Below are 12,373 nucleotides of genomic sequence, written 5' to 3'. Positions count from 1 at the left end.
AAAAAATAAACTCATTCATGTCATGTAATCATGTCAAACTTAAAATTATTTGTAAAATGAGATAAATTACTAAAATAGTTAATTGATTATAAGATGTCACAATTTTGATCCTCAAATTTTAATTTCATCCAATAAAATGTCTTTTAAGTATCAAATTTGTACATATTTAAGGTATTACTGCTGACCAAGTTGACAACCTATCCTATTTAACCCGCCAACCCACTATATGACAAGCCGGGTTACCCATAAAAAAAATATAACCCGTGACAGGCCAGCCCATATGGGCCGGGCTTCCCATTTGGAAGCTGTAATATTACTTTAGTCATAGGGAACAAAATGAAAGACATTTAGACACAGAAAACTATAGCTTCTTACTAATATCACAAAGGAGTTTTACACAGCAAGGCAATGCCCAATTTTGAATTAAGGGTAAAGATACAAAATTTGAATTTAACCCCAAAAAAAGAAGAAAAAATCAAAATCAAAATAAGACAATTTATTCCTATTGCTGTAGAACAGTGCTAGATACTATAGCTGTTGGGGTGGCCCCACGTGTGAAGAAGAAAGAATGAATATATGAACTAGACAAAGAAATAAACAACATAAGACACTAGAGTATGATCTATACATACTGTTTGTTTACTTGTTCCCTTTTCCTTCATCTTCATTCAAGATGCGATTGCGGAAATCATTGACCATGAGGGGCAGCCCATCCTGCAGGGGGATTCTCGGCTCCCAATTTAGAAGTTCCTTTGCTCTACTGATGTCTGGCTTCCTCTTGTGAGGGTCGTCAGCAGTGTTGGGTTTAAATTCGATTGTTGCACTAGGATCAATCACTTTTTTCACAACCTATCAAAATATATGTTCAGTATTGTAGGACTTGTATGTGTAATGATATATTGATAAAATAATTTGTTTCCCTTTTTCTATATGTAAAGATGTATGATTGAAGAAAGGAATAAAAACATCTTTTACAGACCTCAGCAAGCTCCAACATGGTGAACTCCCCTGGATTTCCCAGGTTGAAAGGCCCAACATGCTCACCTTCCATCAACGCTACCAGTCCATCAACCTTCACCAAGAAAAACACATTTTACTCCAACATCAAATTTTGAGAAACTTCAGGCTGACATGCACAGTTAACATGCGTAAAAGTGGTTGTTTCCAAGTATTCAATACAAGAGCATAAAAATTATGGAATTGCTCAGGAAAAAGTTCATATGCAGTAAGAGCGAGATAGGAGACAAGGTGTCTTCAGAGTCATGTTATTGCAGAAAAATAACGGTAAGATACTTTTGAATTGTTCCAGTAAGGCTTGTTGGGAAAACACAAATGAAAAATCTGTTTAGGGCTTCCTTAATGCTATATTCATTAATCATTACTGGAAAGCAGCAAGCTTTTCCTTGCATGAAAAACAAAGAGGGATTCGAGGCTTAGTCTAGAGTGGTAGGTTTCGATGTGGTTTTCCAAGTCTTTCGTCTACCCAAAAAAAAAAAATGGTCAAAAGTTACCTTTACTACATAATTGGAGAAGACCCAAATAAAAAGGATAAAGGGAGTAGTATAGTTATCTTGCTTTTCTCCAAACGAGAATCTAGTTGGCAGTAGTAGAAAATGAATGGATCACATTCTTTATGATGACAAGTATGTGATTCGTGAGCTAATGTGGATTGATCTACTAACTTACAAGTGGTAGCAGCCACGTGGATGCTTGATGGCAAAGGGCATCAAAAGGTCTTACATAAAATATTTGCATCAACAGTAAAGAAACAAAACTGCAACTAGAATTGCACAACCATGAGGGATGAGCCAAATTGTCAAAATTTGTGGCAAAGAGAGAGGCACCAAGAACTCAACTACATATTGCCATCACAAATGTTCAGCATCTAGGAGACAATAGACATAATGATAGAAGATGCACCCCCAAATAAAAATTGATTCAGATATGAAGATAGATATTAAGATGGCATACCAAGTCAGAAACATATTGGAAGCTTCTTGTTTGCTGTCCATCGCCATACACTGTCATAGGTTGCTTGCGAATAGCCTACACAACAATAACATAGAAATAACTATTGCTGTTAGATACTTAAGGGAAGAGCAAACTGAACTATATAATACGGAGTATTATAATGAATTATAGTTATCCATAAATAATTATAAATACACACACATATTATAAACAAACCTGAGCTACAAAGTTACTGACAACACGTCCATCATCTAGTGACATTCGAGGTCCATATGTATTGAAAATACGGGCAATGCGCACCTGCAAAGGGGAAAAAATCACACTTATCTGCATGCCACTTGGATTATCAATGTAACCTGGTAAATATAGGTACCCAAATTGCAGACAGTGCATGCAAGGACATTAGAATGAAAAATCTAAAGGAAATTTTGTGTAAGTCTGTGTAAATGAAATAGGGAAAAGAACCAAATAAATGCTCATACTATTTAGGATAATTCAATTGTACTCTTGAACTTGAAAAGGTACACATGAACTCTTGAACTTTGGGGAGGAAAAAAAAAAAAAGAAGAAGAGCACCATTGACTCCATTTTACCTGATTATTACCTGTTGTAGTAGGTTATCACTTATCTGTCATGTTTATTTGCTTAGTTGGCAAATTTCATTTATAATTTATATTATTTTTTATATTTTCCATTTAATTAATAAATGACTGATTTATTACTTTAATAATAATAATAATAATTAAAAATCATGGGAAGTAGCTACCTTAGCTTTCTACTGCATCCGAGAACAATGAAAAATCGGCAAAAGCATGACTGACAATTATGATGAACGGCAAGTACAAAGTTTTTATAGACAAAGAAAGAATTACTACCACCTTTCTGAATTTGACAAGGAAGAATTATTCCTCTTCATCAGATCCTGGTGAGCGGTGAAGAGGAACTGTTCATCTTTGTGACAAAGAGGAACCGTTCTTTGTCAGATCTTGATGAAGAGGACTCTTCATCAAGATTTTTTTTAAAAAAGGCCAATTTCATAAGTCTTCAATCAGTTCATCGGGCTCCGTAGATTTGTTAGAAGTTAATAATAATAATAATAATAATAATAACAATAATAACAACAACTATTATTATTATTATTATTATTATTATTATTATTATTATTATTATTATTAAATAACAGATCCACATAAGTTTAAAATTTAATATAAAATAAGATATGGCTTTTCAAATTAACACTGACTAGATGTTTACAGGTAAAATAGACTCATTTGCTTCTTCTTTTTTCAAAAGTCAAGTGCTCATATGAACCTTTTTGAGTTCAAGGGTGCAATTGAAGTATCATAAATAGTTTTGAGGGCTTATTAAAGCAATAATTTGTAACCCTTTTATGGCATGTCTGCTTCTTAAAAAAATTAGAAAATTAAAATTTAAAAAAAAACAAAACAAAACAAAAAAACAAAATAATACAAAAACAAACAAACAAAAAGAGTTATGGTCATGTTAAATACAAACCATAATTGCAAAAGAATCAAGTGTCAAAACAGTAGATGTGAAAGAAATGATTTTGTTTCCATCCCTCTGGAAAACTAACTTGTCTTCATTTTAGTTTCATATTAAAAAACAAGTGCCTACGGGAAGAGAAAGGAAAATGTTTGTACCAAAATATCAATCTTTGATACAAAGAGATCACAAGAAGTAAATAATATCTATATTTTCCTCCTAGACACTTCACGCGCTTTGGATTATGCATACCATTGTGTGCCATAAATGGTCACCCAATCCCAGCTTTGCCTTAATTTTAGAAACTTACTTTAAAAGCTTATACATTTAGTTTTTTCTATTTAATTCACCTATAGATTCCACCTCAGACTTCCTTTAGAACAAAACAAAAACACCACAACGATCTTTAAAAGAAAGGAACCTTTGCAGACGCAAAAGAGATATAAGGACAAAAAAACAAAAACACCACAACAAACTTGACATAGCATTTTATGAGTTATGACTAATAATTAAGCAAATGCCTCTTTACCTCCACTTCTGCACCTCGGTGATAATCCATAGTCAAAGTCTCGGCAGTACGTTTTCCCTCATCATAGCAACTCCGCTCACCTAATTGTTGTATGACACTCAAACTCATTAACAACACCTAACCATATATATAATCCTATTGAGAGTATACACAATACCTATTGGATTAACATTTCCCCAATAAGTTTCCTTCTGGGGATGCTCAAGTGGATCTCCATAAACCTCACTCGTACTAGTAAGCAAGAACCTTGCACCAATCCTCTTTGCAAGTCCCAGCATGTTAAGAGTGCCCATAACATTTGTCTTGTAATAATTGCAGTCAAGGTTCTCAAAGCACATTTTCAACATCCATAAGAGCAATCAATCAATTATAAATTATAATCACACATATTCTAATTAAGATTCATTAGTAAACAACAAAACAAGCATAAAGGACAAAGATTTCACGACCAGCATCCTAAAGATCATGCAATTTGCATATTTTAGTTAAAAAAAAAATCAAGAAACGCGCGAATCCAAGTAAAAAAAAAAAAAAAAAAAAAGGATATGATTGTTTTGACAGGATTATACTTGTAATGAACCGGGGAAGCAGGGCAAGCCAAGTGGTAAATCTGATCGACCTCCAGCAAAATGGGCTCCACAACATCATGTCGGATGAGCTCAAACCTCGGATTCCCGAAATGGTGCATCACGTTCTCCTTCCTGCCGGTGAAGAAATTATCAATGACGATCACATCGTCGCCTCTCTTCATCAGCTTATCGACCAAATGACTGCCGACGAACCCGGCCCCGCCGGTGATCACAATCCGCATCCGCTTCCTCGCAATCCCGACGGGCACTCTCCCGATCCCGGCCGCGCCATATCCGCTACTCCTGGCAGGGGTATACTCGGGGAGCGCCTCCCTGTTGGAGAGGTGGAAAGAGTGGGATCTGGGAATCGGGGAAGAAGAGCTGAGATGTGAAAGGCTGGGCTGGATGATGAAGAAAGTGGAGCCAATGAGAATACCGACGAGAATGAACAAAAGCCTCTGCTCTCTGAGGAGATAGTTGATGGATCTGGGTAGAGATCTGGGGTGTTTCAGGGTTTTGGGGGAGTAAGGCGGGGTATTCTGGGCCGTCTCTTCATCTCTTCTGTAATTCACGCTCGCCTGTTTGTGCAATTTCATGGCGAATTCCTCCTCTCTGTCTGTCTTGAATTATCGAGTTTTCGAATCCTTTTTTCAGGTGAAAAATGGAGGCTTGAATTGCTCTGCAACTGAAATGCAAATCGGCTGTGTATATATTGGAAGACAAAGAAGTGGTAGGTGCTTGAAGGCGCTACCTGAACTTCTCTTCTCTTTCAACAGTTTGAAGAGAGAGAGTGAATGGCAATGGCCAATGAGAAAGATTATTTCAGATCAGAGATGTAGTTAAATGGACTGGGCTTTAATGGGCTGGGGTCTGGGTCCAGATGTTAGAACTATGTCAATCCAGCCCATTAAGTGCGATCTGACATATCAACAACTCTTTCTTCTCTTTTTTTCTGCACCAGAAGTAGTAGATGTAAGTTACTCATTTTGGGAGAAGTTACTCATTTTATGTCCGCACGGGTTTAGCTCATTGGTTCAGTAGTCACTATTTGAAAAAAAAAAAAGATCAAAGTTTAAACTTCGACAACCACAATATAGGGTTATATCTAAAGTGGGCAGATCCCTTCTAAGGACAATTTATATCGTGCATCAGAGCGCACATTACATTGTGCGCCCTGGTGCAAAACGACGTCGTTTTTGTATTTTTTTTTTTTTTAAATTTCACTTTTCCGTGTTTGCTGTTAATTAAAAAAAAAAAATCATGTTTTGAAAATGTACATAATTGTATAACATAATAAACATAAACTTTTAACTGTTAAAAAAATCGCGTGTTCGAATGTACATAATTGTATAAAAAAAATGTACATAATTGTATACCCAAATGTACATAATTGTATAACATAATGTACATAATTATATAACATAATACACATACACTCTATCGCGTCGACTCCCCACACAACTTAACAAAACAACGTCGTTTTGGGAGGCGCGGGATGCACAGTGCTATGTGCACCGTGGTGCAGGGTATAACGATTGCCTTCTGAGCATCGTCATTTGGCCCAGCATGATTTACATTTTATGTCCGCACGGGCTTAACTCACTCGTTCAGTACAGTAAGCAGTTTGGGATTATGCCCAAAGTAAATAGATTTCTTGTGCGCACCGACATTTAACCCTGTCTACTGATCATTTGAGTCACCGTGATTTACATCTTTTCAAATGCTTTATCGAGTCAGAGTATGGGAACCCTTGACGTTGGGGATTCAACATTTTAGTAGAAGAACTTACTCATTTTATGACCTATTGACATATGTTGTAACCCTAATACACATTCCAAATTGAGGGTAAAAATTGTTATTTATCTAATTATAGGTGAAGAAACTGATTAAATTTTTACACGGTCGTCACCTCTGTGAAGAAAGTGGATCGGAGGCAGCGTCCGATCGTCTTCCCCTGCCACCATCTCCATCGCAAGAGTGTTCGCCTTTATTGTCTTCTCTGCCTTTTACCGTGTTCTCTTCCATTCTCCCCCTTCGTCACCGGCTACGCCTTGCCCCACCCCTCCATCTCCCCCGCTACCGATCGTTACTCCCTTATTTTCTCATTGTTGTTTCCCTTTGCTTTGTTTTACTGGTTTAAATTTGTTTGCAGATTCTATGTTTTTCCTCTCGTTGTTTTGACGAGTTTTTTCCTCTCGTTTACTTGGCGTGTTCTTTTTCATAAAGCGTGAAACGATAAAACTAGTCATGGCGTATGTGAATCTCATCCTGGGTGACAAACATGACAATGGAAAAGATAGTCCTCTAAACTATGATATGCAATTCAGCCCTATGGAGATATTGTCAATGGATAGCAAAATTAAAATAGATGCTCAGGTGGTGTGCAAGACTATTCAACCAGTGTCAATTTTGGGTACGTTTGACCAAATCATTAAAGAAGCTTTATATTCCTCCAAAGAATTCAGTTTCAAATTTGTGAAACAGTCTGCGAATCAAGTTTTCCCTAGCATTGCTAGGAAAGTTGTTTATATGTCAGTGTAAGGAATGTTTGACCATTCCATCAATCTTTATTATAAACATTTCAACCTATGATTAATGAATTAGCTTCTTTATTATAAACATTTCAACCTATGATTAATGAATTAGCTTCTTTATTAAAAAAAAAAAAAAATCAAACTCTGAGCTCACTCTATATCTCTATCTAACACCCTCACAACAACGATGAAAGTAAAAGTTTTCATACTCCAGCTAAAGGCAGCTAATCCTTAATCTGAACTCGTTTTGATAGGCTTATAAATCCTATTTCTCTATTATTTCACTCGTTTTATACTACTCTATTACATTGTAGTATCTGTTCAAACATACTTTCTTAACTTAATGAAGCACACAGAGTTAACAACACATCCACTGAGACTTGATGTTATGACCTCCCACATGAGAGAGGTCACTATATGCCATCTGAGCACAACGTGCTTGACATAACTTATACATTATTAATTTTTCATTGAAATTGAATAGACATTTCCGCATTCGCTGAATAAATAGGAAAGATAATAAACAACTCAGCAGAAATATAGGGTAAAGATGTATGTCACAACATGTACACGCGGCATATTATGCGCAAGGAGGAGTTGAGTTGCGAGGAAGTTGACGGCGTCTCGCCGGAAGTGACAATAGTTTTCGGCATCGTAGAATTGAAGCTCAATTGTCGAGTCCGAATTAAGGACAATAAATGAAACTCTTCGAAGTTGCAGAGTTCGAAATGAGCTCATGGCATCAAAATATATACTTTTTGTTAATTCTTTGACTTACAAGAAAGCCTCTCGTAGCTATTTAAAGGTGGGGTAAAATTGGCTTTGTAATTTTATCCGACAAAAGATCACAATAAGATAAATCAATCAAGGATCTTTATAACTGACCGACTAAAAACAAAAAGACCAATATGTAGCTCTTATAGAGAGTCAAATTTGAAACCTTGTGATAACTAAACCAACTCAGTTAGGTTAGCCCCTTTTATATGCAATGCTTATTACTCATGGTTTCTGAAATTCTTTTGATTTGTATCTTTGTGAGAGAGAAGATGAAAACTCTCAATCACTACTCAAGAATATAGAATGGATAAACTATGTGCATGTGTAATAGCTCACAAATCACATAACATATGCAAATCCATAATAGAAAGACCATGTCTAATAGACTCGACCAAGAAAGTGTGTTGGCAATATTTTTTTTATTTTTTTTTCTTAGTGATGCTACACATGTAACTATTGGGAATTTGCCATACTTGAATTTGAACATGTTGATAACGACATCCACAATGGTTCTTCCATTTTCTTTTCAATTTGTGGGTCCAACTCTTCCATATCACCATATAATCTTATCTTCTATTTCCTCTCCAATTCTTCTCTCATTTTCTCCCTTTTTGTGGGTCATACTTCTCTGCACTCCTATACATCATATATTATTTTATTTACTTTTCTATAATTAATAATTTTAATTTTATAATTTTAATTTAATTTTAATTTAAATGAAAATAAAATTGAATAACAAAATACAAAATTTGAAATAAAATTTTAAAAATAAATTTAAAAAATAAAATAACAAAATAAAATTAAAAAAAAAAAAGTCGTTGAAGCTTGATTTTGGTTTATAAAATATTTTTTTTTTAATATATAGCAGATGGTTGGGAACAGGCTGTCCCCCACCATTTGCACGTCTCTATGGCGCGTGAGCGACACGCACTACGTGAATACGCGATTCGCGTGTGTTACTCACTCACCACGCGCCCTGGAAGACTGTCTCTCCGAAAACTGTCTTCCTCAGCTCCTCCCTCTTTCTCTCATTCAATCCTATTCTCTCCTTTTTCCCCTTCTTCATCCCCATTTTTTTTAACCATTGGAAATGTCTAAGTTTCATAATTTCTTTTTCGTATGTCTATCCATCATTTATGAACTTGTTGATTTTATTAGGAATGAACCAAATGAAGCAGCTTAACTACACAAGTAATATGCACAAATTTGTCTACAAAAATTCACGAGTATTTAGCATTATTCAATAAAAGTATGATTTGTTAATCTTAAAATTATATAAACGATGGGAATAAAAATGTGCCGATGTAATTAGATACAATGTTAACTTGTACATTTATATTTGCTCTCTTGTAAAGTCACATAATTTTTAATTTTATTCTTTTTTTTTTGTTTTTTTTTTTCTTTTTCGACCTAAGTTGTTAACACTATTAAATATAATAAAGTATACATTGTACTTACTTTCTTATATATATACTTGCAAATTCTTTCAGTTTTACATTTTTTATATATACTTTTACAACATTTTCCTACACAAGTAGTGACTAGTAAGTACAACTTTTTACATTTTGATTATATAGCTTTAGCTTTAATTTTATTCATTGAAAATTTTTATCGTACATTAGGTGTGTTTGTAACTAATTAACTTTAATATAAATCTAACGTTATTTTGATGAAGTATAAAATAATTATTTTAAATTCAAAAGACACTTTCTTTGTGTGTTAGTTCCGCATGTCATTACCTTTCCTTGATGAACAAGTAGCTATACAATAATAAGAATACATTTATTAAATTAACAAAAAAATTTGAAAAACAATTATTCTTCATGATGAATCTCAAAGTAGCTATCTTAAAGGATGTGGATCTCAAAAGCAATCAACACTTCAAAACAACTTCACATTGAAGATAACATCATGTGCTCCCCAGCCCCCCCCCCCCCCCCCAACAACCCCCACACACCTCACAACGAAATTAAAAAATACATAATAAAGAAAAAAGAAAAACCAACAATATCACATGCGATGCACGGAGTATTACTAATTTAACAAATTTACCAATTAAATTTTTGACATCCTTTAAAATTAGCAAAGAAAGTAATGGTTGTGGAAACAGAAAAACGTACTTGAGTTCTTCAGCTCATAATTAGTTTTATTAAAAATGTAAGTATAACTATACAATGTAATATTTAATATTTTTAAAAGTTTAATTATGTTATTATTATGTTGATTTTAAAGTTTATTGTTACTTGTATTATTTTTTGAATTTGAATTTGAAATAACTACTTTAATTATATAACTAACGTATTTAAATAAAATTTATAAATAAAATAAGAGGCAATATTTGTCGAAAATCTCCACAAAAAATTTATTCATTTGAAAAAGATTATTTATGTAAGAAGTATATGTTTATTTTATATCTAATTTCTTCTTTTTATATATGCGGAATCAAATTAATTATAATTGAGGTTTAAATGAATATATATATATATATATATATATATATATATATATATATATATATATATATATATGTATATATATATATGTATATATATGTGTGTGTATATATATATATATATATATATATATATATATATATATATATATATATATATATATACACACACACATATATATACATATATACATATATATATATATATACATACATATATATATATATATATATATATATATATATATATATATATATATATATATATATATATATATATATATACATATACACACACACACACACACACACAAATTATATTAAATATAAAACTTTACCAATAAATTTTTTTCCCTACTTCATTTTGCTTTAATATATATAGAGATATAGAGATAGAGATAGAGATATAATAAAATATAATTTATAAAATATAAATACACATAATAACTTCAAAAAATATGCATAAATACATCTACCCACACAATTAATGCATTCATACTTGTTAATCTTGTTTCTATCAAAATGCATTCACACTTTGGAGGAAAAATTTTGTAGCCATCATTTTACTTTAATATATATAGAGATAGAGATAGAGATTGCACCCTGTTTTGACAAAAACTACTTCTTCGGCCATGTTATAATATTTATTGTGTGTGTATATATGTGCGTGTTGAAAAAAAAAAAAGTCGGATCGAACCAAATTAACTAATCCAATTAAATGAAAGAATAAAAACATAAAGACAAGAAGAATGCTCATAAAGGACAAGAATAATATTAGCAAAGATGGTTCAAAAGTTACAAACATTGTGTACTACTAAGACAAGGTAAGATGAATGTTGTATTGAATTGTTAGGATATTACAATAGTGTGTTTCAATAGGACATGAGATGATTAGACAAGACAAGTGCGTTGTTTTTTTTTTTTTTTTTAAAGTATATCTAGACAACTACCCGCTCAACCCGACGTTGTTCCATGCATGTGGACCAGGCAATTACAACTGCATTAATTGATCGTATTTTGCCGTTCTGACATCCTTGCATGGCCAATTGTGTCATGCGCGACTTGTCCTCCTTGCTTTGCCGGTCCAACCTCACCGACTCAGGCCAACCAACCTTAGGCCAACCCTAAGGTTGGTTGTCGAGCTCCCTTGTCTCAAAACAAGTCCTTAATTTTTTTCACTTGGGCTTAGTAGCTTTATAATCTTGGTCTGGGTCTAATATATCCAATAATATGTATTTAAATATATTTTTGTAGTTAAATATTTTATTAAAGTTGATTAATTTATTAGATAATATATTTTCTAATTTATTTAGGAATTGATATAGTGTTGTTAGACAAATTGATGAATATTATTTTCAATATAATACTTAAATGGATGAATTGCCAATTGAAGGATACCAAAATATGTTGCTAAATTATTTAAGTGTTGAATTAAAGTTGATTAATTTATTAGATAATATATTTTCTAATTTATTTAGGTGAATATTATTTTCAATATAATACTGAATGGATGAATTACCAATTGAAGGATACTAAAATATGTTGCTAAATTATTTAAATGTTGAATTAATTTTTTTTGAGCAATGTTGCCAAAGTGCAAAATATGTTTTGTGATTTAGTTGTAGAAAAATATTTCAAAAGAAAATGTAATTTTAAGGAATTACCGAGCTAAGGAAATCTTAAATATTTTTATCACATGTATGTATGGGGGGTAGAAGTGTAATTTGGATTAGGCGCTGGCGTAAAACTATGAAAAATCGACCACAGTGGGAGTTGAACCCACGACCTTCTGATCCGAAGTCAGACGCGCTAATCCACTGCGCTATGCGGTCAGATGTTTATTAAAAAGTAAAGAATAGTATTTGTATCAGTACTTATACGTGTATGCTCTTGTGCCCTACTTTAACCTAAAATTGGAGAATTAATTTCATTTTGGTCCCACGACTTTTGAGTTCTTATCACTTTTGGTGCACAACTTTAAATTTTTTCAATTTTGGTGCCTAACTTTGTTATTTTTATCAGTTTTGGTCCTTCCAAC

At 32.9% G+C, this 12,373-nt stretch overlaps 1 protein-coding gene and 1 non-coding gene across 2 annotated transcripts; both read right to left on the bottom strand.

Moving 5' to 3' along the window:
• Positions 1-342: 342 nt before the first annotated feature.
• LOC109154240 (UDP-glucuronic acid decarboxylase 1) lies at positions 343-5,391 on the bottom strand. The gene is made up of 7 exons (XM_019302075.1): positions 4,551-5,391; positions 4,161-4,308; positions 4,004-4,083; positions 2,188-2,271; positions 1,972-2,046; positions 980-1,072; positions 343-849 (listed from the first exon to the last, which is right to left on the bottom strand). The coding sequence occupies exons 1-7, from the start codon at positions 5,166-5,168 to the stop codon at positions 640-642; spliced, it is 1,308 nt and encodes a 435-aa protein (XP_019157620.1). The 5' UTR covers positions 5,169-5,391; the 3' UTR covers positions 343-639.
• Positions 5,392-12,093: 6,702 nt separating this feature from the next.
• TRNAR-UCG lies at positions 12,094-12,167 on the bottom strand. Its single transcript has one exon. It is a non-coding gene; the product is annotated as a tRNA-Arg (tRNA).
• Positions 12,168-12,373: the final 206 nt, after the last annotated feature.

This window comes from Ipomoea nil, unplaced genomic scaffold, assembly GCF_001879475.1.
Source record: "Ipomoea nil cultivar Tokyo-kokei standard unplaced genomic scaffold, Asagao_1.1 scaffold2610, whole genome shotgun sequence".
In the NCBI taxonomy this organism is placed as follows: Eukaryota; Viridiplantae; Streptophyta; class Magnoliopsida; order Solanales; family Convolvulaceae; genus Ipomoea; species Ipomoea nil.
This window is presented reverse-complemented; position numbering and strand designations above follow the sequence as displayed.